General features: G+C 46.1%; 1 protein-coding gene across 5 annotated transcripts in view; it reads right to left on the bottom strand.

Annotated features, from left to right (window-relative positions):
- Window positions 1-15,342, bottom strand: part of DPY19L4 (dpy-19 like 4) — a 132,645-nt gene that overhangs the window by 14,934 nt on the left and 102,369 nt on the right. For all 5 annotated transcript variants that reach the window (XM_029591718.1, XM_029591717.1, XM_029591720.1 and 2 more), the window contains 3 exons: window positions 11,334-11,416; window positions 7,891-8,023; window positions 4,233-4,391 (listed from right to left, as the gene is read on the bottom strand). In XM_029591718.1, the coding sequence (XP_029447578.1) occupies window positions 4,233-4,391; window positions 7,891-8,023; window positions 11,334-11,416 (375 nt within the window). The remainder of the gene's footprint in view (window positions 1-4,232; window positions 4,392-7,890; window positions 8,024-11,333; window positions 11,417-15,342) is intronic.

Genomic DNA, 15,342 nt, shown 5'->3' with positions numbered 1-15,342 from the left:
TCCCCTGGTCCTGGCCTACAAGGAGATGCACAGATTCAAAAGAATAGAGGCTCCAGTTTAGCGATAAACCTGCAAGGGACGAAGCCCCAGGGGCTTCCCCACAAAGGGGATTTCTAACATGGGAGGAGTCGAAAGACATAGCCCTCTTCTGAGGAAGGGGAAGACTCCCGACATTATCCCTCCTGCTATCCACTAGGGGTTAGACCAGGAGCGCAGTCTTAGGTCAGTCTTGTGGCTGCAGCACACAACCTGTTGTGTTCACCATGAGGCAAACACACACACATTCATACAGTAGAGGGCAATTGTAAGCATAGTGCCCTCCGCTATAAAAACATGCTGACCAATATTCATACAGTGGATTCTCATCCAATGGATGGTGGCACACCTACTTGGAGAAGAGATGGCTGAGGGGGGATATGATAGAGGTCTACAAAATCATGAAAGGACTTGAACGGATAAATGTGAATTGGTTATTTACTCTTTCGGATAATACAAGGACTAGGGGGCACTCCATTAAGTTTGCAAGTAGCTCATTTAAAACAAATCAGAGAAAATTATTTTTCACTCAACGCATAATTAGGCTCTGGAATTCATTTCCAGAGGATGTAGTTACAGCAGTTAGTGTAGCTGGGTTTAAAAAAGGTTTGGATACGTTCCTAGACAGAAGTCCATAAACTGCTATTAACCAATAAGGATTAACAGCTTGGGATCTATTCATTTAATGTTTGAGTACTTGCCAAGTACTTGTGACTTGATTGGCCACCGTTAGGCACAGGATACTGGGCTTGATGGACTCTTGGTCTGACTCAGTATGGCATATCTTATGTTCTTAACCCACTCACCGTGCTTGTGGGTAGAATCTCATGACACAGCAAGGACTGAGCACCAACTGTTAAGAGTCTGTGATTGCGTGCTGCCAAAAAGCAATCACAGAGTATGTGATGGTGCCTTCCTCACCAGAACAGACGAGGAAGATGATACCTTGATGCGACGATAGCAGAACCCTGGCATGGTGGTGTACTGTGCCGACAGAGAGAATGCCGCCTGCCAGCACCTGAGGCGCTTTGAGGAGTAGATGACCCCTGCCGTATGTGATGTGCATGCTGCACTCCACTGTCGCACTAAATCCCAAAGGAGTGAATAGGAACAGCATGACGATGGCGTCCCCAGTACCACTGGGGCTCTGAATATGGCGTGGTGGTGAGAGGTGTTCTCGGCGTCACCCCCATGGTACCCCAGTACCTGATAATGCTCCAAGAGGCTGAACACAGCCCTTCAAATGGCAAAGGAATGGCACACTGCTGTTTCCCTCATGGAATGGTAGCAGTGAAGTCCACGGTGACCAACGTTGCCCACGGTGCTCTGTGGTGGGGCCCACAGTGCTCTCGTGCTCACCAACGATGCTGGACCCAAGGCTTTGACTGTGCTTGACCGTGTCTTGACCAGTTCGATGGCATATAGTGTCATCCCTGGCGCCCCAGGCGCTCACGGACATCGACAGCCTGGTGGCAATGATAGAGACTAGAACTACTGAGGATGCCAGTGGCGCTTGCAGGCAGAAGTTATGCAGCCCTCAACATGCCTCATTGGCGCCCAAAGGAATTGATGACTGATGGCGCCATTGACGGTTATCTTCAGCTGACTTATACATCCAAGGGCGTTGATGCTGCGAGCTCGATAGCATCCCTCGCCAGTGACATGGCTGATAATAGCTTCGACAGCAATCCTAGCGCTCATTAGCACTGATGGTATACAAAGCCAGACAGGGCCTCCGATGCCCCCCCGATCCCAGCAGCTCAGGGCCCCGGAGATCATCGGCATCCATGGTGCCCGAAAGCCATAGGCCAGAGATGGGACAGCGTGATGCCCCTCAGAACCCCTTCTGGCCACCACAAAGGAGCCTCAAGGGCACTGGACCACTGTGCCTGGATGCCTCGGTGCTCCAGGGTGCCTCAGGTCGATGGTGACCCCAGCAGTTGACAGCACCCAGGTCATCCAAGGCTCGAAACCCCTGTTGCCCGAGGGCTTCAGTGGCACTTGAGGGCTCTCAGGAGCCCTGGCGGTCGATGGCCCTGAGGGCAACCAGGGCGCTCAATGGCGATCCCAGTACCTCATCGATTGTGCTCGACATCATTTAGAGTGGTAACGAATGGCACCGAGGACGGCCACTCACGCACCTCGATGGCATTGATGGCCTCGAGGACATGGCATTCAGTTGCAGTCCTGGTCCCAGGGCATCCACTATCTTTCTACTTCTGTTAGATTCTGTAGAAGGGATTCTTCAGTCCACGTCCGGCAGATTAAAGTCACCAACAATCAACATTTCCCCTTTCTTTCCCACCTTTATAATGTCTTTGATCAGATCTCTGACTAGGTACATAGTTGGAGTCGGAGGCCTGTACACCACTCCAGTATAAATGGATGTACCATCATCTTTTTTTAGGACAGCCCATAATGCTTCTTCTCTACCCCACTTTCCTTGCAGTTCAGTTGCTTGGATATTATTTTTGACATAAAGTGCTACTCCTCCCCATTTTTTGTCCTTTCTGTCATTCCTTAATATAGCCTGGTATGGCGTATCCCAGTCAAGAGAATCTGTGAACCATGTCTCCATGATAGCAACAACATCCAAGTCTGCCTCCACCATTAAGGCCTGCAGGTCTGGGATTTTATTGCTCAAATTGCAAGCATTTGTAGTCATAGCTTTCCAATTTTTCTCCCTTGCTATGTTGCACTTCCTAGGAACCTTTTCTGTTTTTTTTTTTTTTAGCTGATTATGTTATTTTCACTTTGCATGTCCGTCACAGGTCTTATTCTGCCAGAACCTATTGTTATCCAGTCGATTCTGGGTTTTGAATCCTGGACGTCTGATAACTCTGTAGGAGTGGAGGTTGAGGTACAGGTTGCTGTAAACTTGGGGAAGGTGGGTGCCTGATTGCCACATGTCTAGTTCTACCTGAGCCCACTGTAAAACATTTTTTTCCTGGGATTCCGGAACCACTGTGGGAGATGGGTTACAGATGGATGTTTCAGGGACGGGGAGGTTAACTGGATCCTGGCCAATTGCTCCCTTAGATGGATCGGCTCCATTTTAATTTTAGACAGCTGAAGGCAAAAGGGAAAGCCCTTGGTTCTCCAAATGATAGGCCTTGGGACATAAGCACCACAATTGTTGCATTGAATTAAAGCCATTCTCTCTGCTTAATTTAAATCCTAAAGATAAGGTAAAGTATAGTTAGACCCTAGCAAAGATTTTTAATAGGTATTTGAACTAAAAGTATGTGTTATCCAGTAAAGATTAATAGGCAGAATATGCAAACCAAATTTAACAAGCAATATGACAGTATAAGTTATATCTAGGCTGTAAGGAACTACTAAGTAATTGGGGATGAGGTAATTGAAGCTAATTATTTAGGAGACCAGGGAAGAGTATACACGAAAGTAAAGCCAGGGGTGGGTGGGTAGAGGGGCAGGGAGGGAGGGAAATAAGCAATAGCTACGAGGACTGGCTGTCCTTTAATTCTTAGCCCTAGAAAGCAGACAAAATAGCTCTCTTTCAGGTTTCAGTTTCAAATCTGCCCCTTTCTAACAGACAAGGCACACTCTTTTGCAAATATAAAGCCCTATTACATTAAGCACTGGTAAATAACAAAATAAAATTGCACTTAGTTTCAGCAGGGCTCTGGCTCATGAAGATCCCAGCTCCAGAACAGAGGAACGAGAGAGAGAAAAGGCACTTTCAGGGGCAGTGGTGGCACATTTATACAAATTTGTGCAAATGAGGGGGAGGGTCAGGCATCTCCCCCCTCTCCTCGGTCCTCAGTCCTGGCCCGTGGAAACACTGGCAATCCTGGAGGAGAGGGAGAGAAGGAAAGGACCTATGGGCCTGTGCCCCAGATCTTTGAAGTACCTTCCAATGCCTCTGCCTGGGGATGGAGAGGAGCACTGCCTCTCATATAGGCGATTCTGACTGCAGGCTCACTGGGATTGATTCCTAGAGGAGTGGGAGGGCGCGCAGTGAGGGCACACTCAGTTGACTGTGCTGGGATTGCACCCACTCAGCAGCTGTTCTTGAAAAGCACTTTAGGATCCTCTTTAAACGAAGGGATTATTAGTGATGAGTGTAATTACCATACAGCAAAAGTGCCAGTGCTCCCGTTTTTCCTCCTTTATAGACTAAAGAATTACCATGCGTGTCAGGGCGTGAAATATTGAACACTCAAGCCACTTACGTGTCCATTAGCAACATCCAGTAAATCTTTCACTCGGCAACCTTTCTCCGTCCCCACTTCGTTGCAGATTGAATCTTCAATAACCACATAAGTGGCTTTGTACGATGTCAGTATCTTGTAAATATCCTCAGCGGACCTCATGCTGTAGATCTGATAAAGCTGGAAAATAAAACCCGGCACACGTTTGGATACTTCCTCACATTAAGCACTGTCCCAATCCTGCAGAGCTGACATGTCCAGATCCCGGTCTCTCCGTTCACATCAATGAGACACTGGACAAACCGGAAAGCATCTGCTGCCGAAGTTATGCTTCTGTGCCCACCCTTTGCCTGGCACTACTGCTCTCTAGGGATGTGAATCGTGTCCTCGATCGTCTTAACGATCGATTTCGGCTGGGAGGGGGAGGGAATCGTATTGTTGCCATTTGGGGGGTAAAATATCGTGAAAAATCGTGAAAATCGTTAAAAAATCGAAAAATCGAAAAACCGGCACATTAAAACCCCCTAAAACCCACCCCCGACCCTTTAAATTAAATCCCCCACCCCCAAATAACTTAAATAACCTGCGGGTCCAGCGGCGGTCCGGAACGGCAGCGGTCCGGAACGGGCTCCTGCTCCTGCATCTTGTCGTCTTCGGCCGGCGCCATTTTCCAAAATGGCGCCGAAAAATGGCGGCGGCCATAGACGAAAAGATTGGACGGCAGGAGGTCCTTCCGGACCCCCGCTGGACTTTTGGCAAGTCTCGTGGGGGTCAGGAGGCCCCCCACAAGCTGGCCAAAAGTTCCTGGAGGTCCAGCGGGGGTCAGGGAGCGATTTCCCGCCGCGAATCGTTTTCGTACGGAAAATGGCGCCGGCAGGAGATCGACTGCAGGAGGTCGTTCAGCGAGGGTTCCGGCGCCTCGCTGAACGACCTCCTGCAGTCGATCTCCTGCCGGCGCCATTTTCCGTACGAAAACGATTCGCGGCGGGAAATCGCTCCCTGACCCCCGCTGGACCTCCAGGAACTTTTGGCCAGCTTGTGGGGGGCCTCCTGACCCCCACGAGACTTGCCAAAAGTCCAGCGGGGGTCCGGAAGGACCTCCTGCCGTCCAATCTTTTTAGTCTATGGCCGCCGCCATTTTTCGGCGCCATTTTGGAAAATGGCGCCGGCCGAAGACGACAAGATGCAGGAGCAGGAGCCCGTTCCGGACCGCTGCCGTTCCGGACCGCCGCTGGACCTGCAGGTTATTTAAGTTATTTGGGGGGGGTTCGGGAGGGTGGGGGATTTAATTTAAAGGGTCAGGGTGGGTTTTAGGGGGTTTTAGTGTGCCGGCTCACGATTCTAACGATTTATAACGATAAATCGTTAGAATCTGTATTGTATTGTGTTCCATAACGGTTTAAGACGATATTAAAATTATCGGACGATAATTTTAATCGTCCTAAAACGATTCACATCCCTACTGCTCTCTTGCTATTAGGGTAGGACTCAATGGATTTTTTTTTACAGCCCTTCCCCCGCCCCAGGAAGATCTCCGCAGTGTGCCACGTCGCACGTTGTTGAAAAACGCGCTTACTTTTATCTGCACACAGGGTGAGCTGTAATCAAAGAGCCCACTTCCATGGGTGAAACACTGCTGATTATTTCCCACCCTATGCAAAAAAAATTTGTAAACAGGAGAGGATACATATTATTCCTGATAATCAAAACCAAAATGACTGTTGCAGAGTTACAAAAGGAACAAAAGCATATGTACGGGAAATAAAGTGGCCAATGATTTTCAGTAGATATTAGAACATAATGCACATGGAAGACAGCCATCCAAACTGCTAATGCAAAATGGCAGACTCCCGTTTAACTGTTACCACTCAGCAAAGAGACTGTGGACTGATGGCGAATAGTTCTCTAAAAACATTGGCCCAATGTGCAACAGCAGTCAAATAATGCTATTAGAATTAAGGATTTACAAACAAACTTGTAAATGAAAAAAATAGTATGTGATCAATGGTCAAACAGTGGCCTCTAGTGTTCATTTAAAGGAGCAAGAATGTCATTTCTGCCAATCCAAAATTTCAGCTAAGCAAAACTGCTACCTACTGGCCTAAGTTAGAGATTTGGGATGTGCAGTTGTTTGAAACTAAAGTGTTAAACGGGACAAATGAGCCTATTTTTTGTTGTTTCAAATGAACTGAAAAATACAATAAAAACGAAAAATTTTGTGAATTTTTTGTTTTCCGGTACTAGTGTGCACTATTAACAAACAGCACACAGGGTAATTGTTACCTCCGTTGTAAAACCTTAGAGATAGGATCATAGTATAAAATGAATGCCTTTTTCTGCATTAAGCTTAATTCAAGCATGTTTTTTTTCAGAGTTACTCCCTTTATTTTCTGCCTCCTTTGATATGGTTCTTTAAAGGGGAATGCAATATGGTTTAGTTAAAGGTGTTAATTTCTTGTAATAGTATTGCATGAATATTGTATTTTCATTTTCTGTAAGTGAGTTTTGACTTGCTGTAAAGTTTGAAATGAAAAAAAATAATAATAATAAAAAAAAAACCAAACAGCACACAGTGTTTCCAAAAAATGAAAAAACTCACAAAACAAAAATAAAAACAAAAAATGAAAAACGAACAAAATATATCCAAAAAACAAAATGAAGCTGAAAACAATTAGTGTGCAAATCTTTATTAGAGACAGCTTTACATCTTCAGCTGCTCAGTGGGTTGGGGACTTGCTAGTCATCAGGTCTCATACTCTCATCAGCCTCTGGGGAAGCTGCTCCAGGACTGCACAGCTGCCCCTGACCAGCTCAGGCCAGCCTGCAAGTCCAGCAGTTTCTGTTCCAAAAATACAGAAGAAAATCTGATTGTGCAAGGAAAGTGTAGAATATGTGCTAAATGAACTTCTGTTCTCTCCCATTTCTTACCAGTTTCCAACAGCCCAAGCTGTCTGTCTTAAGGGAATTGCTTATCTTGTTTTATCTTTTTCAGGAACATGATTTAATTGTCTCCCCTTGAATGCTGCATCTGTACCATCTTGGGGATTTAATATGGATGAGTTTCCTGATTTGACACAGATTTTCGAGAAAAGAAATTAAGAAAGGGGTTTAAGTGAGTTCTTTGCACTATGTAATGTTGTAGGGCTTCTATTCTTGGGTGTTTTTAAATTGTAAATTTAGATGCTTCTTTTCCAGCTAATTAGGGGCTGTTTGAGATGTTTAAAAATTATCTGTATTTTTTTGGCAGAGGTAAATATTTCTGAAAACCTTTTCTGGCTACATTAAATACATAAGTTTGTGCAGCTGAGGAATCAGCGCAGAAAAAGCACAAAAATAGAGTGGAGGGTCCAAGGCAGGCCAAGGCTGGAGAGAGGGTTAGAGAAGACTAGGGGCAGTGGTGTTTATCAGTTAAAACCTAAAATCAGAAGCCCTAGATATGTGGCAGCTTTCCTGGAGCATGTATTTTTACCGTGGATATTTTTGTACATTGAGTGGAAAAAAAAAATGTGAGCAGCTCAGAGGACACAACAAAAAAAAAAATAGGTACGCAGCTATTTGCAGGACTGCAGGTTGCTCTGCTGTTTTCAGTATTTTCTCTAGATCTCAGCACACTCAGTCACCTCCATCAGGCACCGCGCTCCAGGCATCACATGTGCAAGTGCGGAAAACAGTCTCTTACGTTTTCATTTCTTTTCATGAGATCTTCATTGTTATACAAAGGCAGACTAGTCACTTTCCACCCGGTGCACAGCTTTATGGCGCCCATCAGCTGCGGGCTCCCTGCAAACACGGCAGCCATAGGAGCCTCTCGCCTGCAAAAGCAACAATGTCCGGGTGAGCTGAGGAGTATGCCAAGAAATCCATACTGCGATAACTCTCTAATACTGGTAATTCACTGAGGAGTACACAGAAAAACTAGTAGCATGGTTATTCTATGACATTAGGGTGAATTCAGGAGAACTCTGCGAGACCCATAGCTCAGCAACTCCACAAAAGCAGCATGAGCTCAGGAGCACCTGGAGAAACCCACTTCGTAGAAACTCGGCATGCCAAGTACAGAGCTTAAGAATTACAGCAGCTCAGGTTCAATGAATGGATAAAAATCTCCATTATGGGGCCAGGGTGCAGTGCTATGTGGTGCAGGACAGGTCTGAATGTGGAGCACTCGGGCCCTGGGAGGCAGGCGACTAGAGCGAGGCTATGGCGGCAGGTCCTGCTGGCCAATGAGCGGCACCGAGGGTGGACACACAGAGCAGGGTCCCACCAGCTCATGGGCCAGCAAGGGCTCAGAGCCCTCAGGCACCCAGGTACCGTTCTCCTGAATTCTCACTCTGGGGAGAGGGAAGCAGCAGAAACTGCCAAGGGAAGAAAAACCGGGAAAAGAAAACCACCAGAACAATATATGCAAATATATGAGATGATGAAGGCAACTTTCAAAGACATTTCTGCAGGAAAACAAGTTTTGGCCATGTAAATTGCTGTCTGAAAATTGTCCACCCTGTATGTGGGTAAAAAGCACATATGTAGTTCCCCAGCCCTCGTGCTTTTTACCCAGCAGGGGTAGGCTGGGGGAGAAAGCTACACACAGAGTTTTGGTTGGAAAAATTGTCTGCAGAAAAAGGAGGCACAAACTTTATGGGTACGTTTTCCTTCGATGATTTTCCAAGGATATTTTCTTTTGAAAATTGGTGCAAAAGACCACAGGTAAAAAGTACCCATGGATTTTGCAGTAATGTGGGCAGCATGATCCAGAGGAGTTACCAGAGGAGACGGGGAGGAAAAGGAACGGAATTGGGTGGGTGCAAGATTACAAGGGACTCTGAAAACGAGGAGGGCAGTTTTGAACTGAGCTCTGAAAGAAGCCATGGCCCATGGAACTCTCTGAAGCCTGAGCCAATGTGGTTTCTGGGCCCCTGCCATGTGGAAATAAGCAGCAGCATCCTAGGGCAGTGCTTCTCAACCTTTTTTTCTGTCGGGACACACCTGGCAGATGGTTCTCACATACGTGACACACTGAACACACGACCATCACAGGGCTAAATGTAAACATGCACTCTGCATCTACAGGAACCACCTCGACCCCCTGATAATGAGTGCACAGCAGAACTAGGACATTCTCCACACAATTCCCCATGCAAAAAAGATATTTCTGGTGTCATCTCGGTAACAGCAACATAAACTCTCTCCTACCAGGCGCAATAGCCCTCCTTATGAGAAAACAGTAATTTGCCACTAATGCATATCCTTTTGAGAAAACAGAACAAATAAGATTGATACAGATGCCTACATACTAGTAAAATACCTCACCTCTGTCACCCACACAGAACTAACCTTCACCAAGTACAGAAAGACCACAAATTACAAATATGGAGACAGAAATTGGAATGGAAACCAAAAAAGATCCACTCTGCTTGTAATGAAAAACTGGAGAAACGGAGGTTGATTTTTATTTATTATTTGGATTTACCTGTTGCGCTCTCTACCGCTTCCCTCCGCTTAGGGCTCAACCCTGCCTACCTCCGCTTCAGGAATCACCGCATTCCGCCCGCTCTGGACCCCGGGGGCTTCTCTCACTCCATGTGGCGGCCGCCATTACGTGCCTGCTTCTCGTCAGTCTCGCGCGCGTGCGCGACGACGCCCGTCTTGAGCACTCAACTCCCGGAAGCCTGGCCCCGCCCGTGCTGCTGACGTCACGCCCAAGTCCCGATATAACCGGCGCTCAAACTCTCTCTCATCGCCTTGCAACGAGGTTCACAACTGCATAGTTGTTCTTAGTTGCGTTCCTGGTGGTCTCCACGTTTCCTGCTTCTGACTCCGGTTTGCTTCCGACTCCGCTTCAGCCTGCTGCCTGCCTCTGACCCCGGCCTGCTTCCGCTTCAGCCTGCTGCCTGCCTCTGACTCCGGTTTGCCTCTGACTTCGCTTCAGCCTGCTGCCTGCCTCTGACTCCGGTTTGCTTCTGACTCCGCTTCAGCCTGTTGCCTGCCTCTGACTCCGGTTTGCTTCCGACTCCGCTTCAGCCTGCTGCCTGCCTCTGACCCCGGCCTGCTTCCGCTTCAGCCTGCTGCCTGCCTCTGACCCTGGTTTGCCTCTGACTCCGCTTCAGCCTGCTGCCTGCCTCTGACTCCGGTTTGCTTCTGACTCCGCTTCAGCCTGCTGCCTGCCTCTGACTCCGGTTTGCTTCTAACTCCGCTTCAGCCTGCTGCCTGCCTCTGACTCCGGTTTGCTTCTGACTCCGCTTCAGCCTGCTGCCTGCCTCTGACCCCGGCCTGCTTCCGCTTCAGCCTGCTGCCTGCCTCTGACTCCGGTTTGCCTCTGACTTCGCTTCTGCCTGCTTCAGCCTCCGCTTTGCTACAGACTCTGCTGCCGCCCGCTGCCCTGCCTTCAGCCGGCCCTCGGCCCTGTACAGCCGGTCCCCTGCTTCCCGGGTACCTTGGACTTCCTATCCTTCTTGCTTGCTCTGGTCCCGGTCTAGCCTATCTCAGCCCCTGGACTTTCTGCCTCTATTCCAAGTCCCGAGGACCCGGTGCCCTACGGGCTCCTCCCGGGGTGTCCACCTCCTGCTTTTGGCTCCCCCTCCTGGCCTATCCTGTCACTCTAGGTAGGCCGGCCCAAGGGTCCACTATCTCGCCAGCAGTGTCCAACTGCAACATTTACCAGCCTGAATAGAAAATACATCCAAAGTGGGATACAACATATTTTAGAATGGTAACATATAATCAGAAATAAGTAGCGGCTTACGAATCCAGTTTGAATAGCGTGCAAGTAAACACTAAACGAAATAAAAGAACAGTAATGACTAAAGTTAAAATAATGCGGCAGTAATGAGAAAACTTATTATTGACAGACGGAACCTTGGCAAACCAATAGCCTGCAGCAGCACATTCAAGGTGCCAGGTAGTTTATTGTAATCAGCTTAGCAGCAAAAGGAGCCAGGCTTTTACCTGCTTCCTGAGGTGGGAAGAGTCAAGAATTTGGCACTTAGTCAGCATGGTTAAGGGTCATTACTTTCATAACTTTTACAACAATAAAACAAGAAGCAAGTGTTTATATTTACATTTACCATCATGAAACTGAGCATACACACAACCCTTCTAAATAAGCAGGAAGCTGCTGCTACTTACTTTATCCAGTTCATGAGCTCGATGGTATCCAGATCATACAATTCATCCAGCTCTGACAGCTCCATCATTATCCTTGGAAAATGCTGGAAGAAAATCACAAGGCTACCATAAGAAACCAAGCCCAGGAGGATACTCAAACTACACAGCTCTGTATGAGACAAAAAAAAACAAAACTGATCTAAATCAAAACACAGGCAGCAACATTGATAAAAATATCAAATTCAGCCCCCCAATTACAAGAACCCATTCTGAAAAAAACTCAAAAGCCTCAACCGATCAGAGGTTAAGAGCTGGGAGCACATGTTTAGTCTGCTGTAACACTGGAATAGAGGTGAATAACCTCAGAATTTGCACTTTTACTCCTGGTGTTGGGCTGAGTCAGTCTTCAGCGATTGGCTGTAGCTCAAAAACATGAAATCTTTCCTCACAAAACTGGCACGGCCGCCAAACTTTGCTAGCTGGATTCCCCATGACTAAAAAACTACCTAAGGCTGGATTCTAAACTAACTTTCAATATATTTTTTCTTAAATTTTAACTTCTGACATTCCACTGATAATCTGCAAGCAGCGTTAGATGAATTTGAAAATAAATACCTCCCCCTTCATCCTCACACTGATTTTGCCTCTTGTTTTCTTATACCATGGAGCCACTAGGGTGTTTTATTGTTGGGCTACAACCAGAGATCAGAAGATGGGTTTTTGGCATCAATTATAAACACTGCCAACAAACTTAAATGGTGTTTTCAGTTTTTATTTTATTTTTCCTAGGAATTTCAATATTATAACAGGAAACAAAATCAGTGGAAAAATAACTTTTCCACAGATTTTTCTCCTACAGTCATTTTTTCCACTGATTTTTTTTGTTAGTATAGGGCGATATCTCCTGTTTACCAATGATGCACCAATTATGAATTATAATAGCCATGTACAAGATAAATTCTGACAGGCCTAGATGCTGCTGCAGCAGGAGAAGACCTTTACCCAGGGGAACATGAAACTGCATTGCATCTGTGGCAAATGAAGAGGCCTTGCCCTAATAGAGTGAAGGTTGCCTTATCAGATGCACCCATTTGTCAGTTCCTGTGCAAATAAAGAAACCAGACAGAAGACTTAAGATCCTAAGCAAGTGTCAGGGACAAGCAAGCAGAGTGCAGAAGATTGTGAAGACCCCCCACCTTTGTAAGAAAAGGGGGCAGCATGAGACAGTGCTGACACTGTAACCCAGAGCTTGGCATACAGACGGGGCAGTCCCCCCCCCCTAAGAAATGGGAGGGGGAAAAGGACCTGCAACATGGCAGGACCCCTCCCGAACTAATGGGGAGGGGAAGAAAAGACCTGCAATGCGACAAGAGACCCTCCCACCCACCACGAGGTTATGCATGAGCGGTTATGCATATTTATCAGCTGGGTACTTGCCAGGTTCTTATGGCCTGGATTGGCCACTGTTGGAAACAGGATGCTGGGCTTGATGGACCCTTGGTCTGACCCAGTATGGCAACTTCTTATGTTCTTATAAGACAGGGGGACAAGGAGGAAAAAAAGAAAAAAGGAACCCCCCCTGGGGGAGAGCAGCCCTGAAAGAAAGCAAAGGCAGAACAAATCCTGAACGCAAACCCAGGGATGAAACCCTTAGAGCGAACACCTGTGCTGAGGTGTCCCTGGAAGCGAAAGGAGGGTTCGAGGCCCACCAGGTCTCCCTGTGATTGAGACGGGAGAAGACTAGGTGTGGCCAGGTGATCGGAGAGAGAAGACGTAGGCTGAGGTGCGGGGAGTCACAGACGAGGAAGGGTGAGAGAGCCATCCCAGAAAGCCGGCAAGCCCCAGAGCCAGAAGCTAAGCCTCCTTCCTGCACAGCCTGCCCACTCGGCCAGCACCAAGACAGGAAGCCAGCCTCTCCCCTGCCCACGTTCTCCGGCCGGAACCTGCTTCAGAGGAATTGCCTGAAAGTTTGAATCAGGGGTAAGTAAGTTAGCCACAAGTATTAATATCATAAGCAGGCTAAAGGTTATGGCATGTTTTGTTACCACCCATGATGCAGACTTTATTTAGGGAAAACTGGTGCTGAGTGGCCAGGATGTTAGAGACAGGAATGGTGATTTTATAAACTGTATGTCCTGCCACAGCTGATAAATAAAAGTAAATTTCTGAGAAGAATACACGTTGTCTTTTCCATGACTTAGGATCACAAGGAAGGTGGGAGGGCAGTTGGCAGTGTCTTGTGACAGACAGATCCCTGCACCCTTAAACCTGCCTGCATTAGAATATTGCAAAAAACCACGCCTTACAAGGCAATACGATATTATTACCAATGAGAGAAACAACTGTATTTGCCAATCTTATCAACTTATGTTAACTTTTAAATGATTTTATGGGACCATCATATACCCCTTAGTTATTATCTTTCAGAACATAAATTATGCTCCATCGTTAAGTAAGAGGGGAACACATTTAATCATAATTCCATTTTTAGACATTTTTCTAAATGTTTTTTTTTAAAGAATTGGGATTATAAAAAAGGTGCACTACTTCCCTGTTTTTTGTGAATTGCTTCAAGCCCGATTTTTGTAATTTCACTGTGTTATCCACTATGACGCCTAGATCTCATTCTTGGGTGGTAGCTCCAAATATGGAACCTAACATTCTGTAACTACAGCAAGGGTTATTTTTCCCTATATGCATCACCTTGCACTTATCCACATTAAATTTCATCTGCCATTTGGATGCCCAATTTTCCAGTCTCACAAGGTCTTCCTGCAATTTATCACAATCTGCTTGTGATTTAACTACTCTGAATAATTTTGTGTCATCTGCAAATTTGATTACCTCACTGGTCGTATTTCTTTCCAGATCATTTATAAATATATTGAAAAGTACGGGTCCCAATACAGATCCCTGAGGCACTCCACTGACCACTCCTCTTCCACTGAGAAAATTGTCCATTTAATCCTACTCTCTGTTTCCTGTCTTTTAGCCAGTTTGTAATCCACGAAAGGACATCGCCACCAATTCCATGACTTTTTACTTTTCCTAGAAGCCTCTCATCAGGAATTTTGTCAAATACACTATATCTACGGGTTCACCTTTTTCTACATGTTTATTAACTCCTTCAAAAAATTGAAGCAGTTTTGTGAGGCAAGACTTGCCTTGGGTAAAGCCATGCTGACTTTGTTCCATTAATCCATGTCTTTCTATATGTTCTGTGATTTTGATATTTAGAGCACTTTCCACTATTTTTACTGGCACTGAAGTCAGGCTAACTGGTCTGTAGTTTCTCGGATTGCCCCTGGAGCCCTTTTTAAATATTGGGGATACATTAGCCACCCTCCAGTCTTCAGGTACAATAGATGATTTTAATGACAGGTTCCACATTTTTACTAATAGGTCTGAAATTTCATTTTTTAGTTCCTTCAGAACCCTGGGGTTTATACCATCTGGTCCAGGTGATTTACTACTCTTCAGTTTATCAATCAGGCGTACCACGTCTTCTAGGTTAACACCGTGATTTGGTTCAGTCCATCTGAATCATTACCCATGAAAACCTTCTCCGGAACGGGTATCTCCCCAACATCCTCTTCAGTAAACACCGAAGCAAAGAAATAGTTTAATCTTTCCATGATGGCCTTATCTAAGTGCCCCTTTAACCCCTCGATCATCTAACGGTCCAACTGACTCCCTCACAGGCTTTCTGCTGCAGATATATTTTTTAAAGTTTTTATTGTGAGTTTTTGCCTCTACGGCCAACTTCTTTTCAAATTCTCTCTTAGCCTGTCTTATCAATGTCTTACATTTAACTTGCCAATGCTTATGCATTATCCTATTTTCTTCTGTTGGATCCTTCTTCTAATTTTAGAATGAAGATCTTTTGGCTAAAATAGCTTCTTTCACCTCACCTTTTAACCATGCTGGTAATCGTTTTGCCTTCCTTCCACTTCTCTTAATGTGTGGAATACATCTGATCTGTGCTTCTAGGATGGTATTTTTTAACAATGACCACTCCTCTTGCACACTT

Source organism: Rhinatrema bivittatum, chromosome 2, assembly GCF_901001135.1.
Source record: "Rhinatrema bivittatum chromosome 2, aRhiBiv1.1, whole genome shotgun sequence".
Lineage (NCBI taxonomy): Eukaryota > Metazoa > Chordata > Amphibia > Gymnophiona > Rhinatrematidae > Rhinatrema > Rhinatrema bivittatum.
Note: the sequence above shows the minus strand (reverse complement) of the source record. Positions and strands in the feature narration are given on the sequence as shown.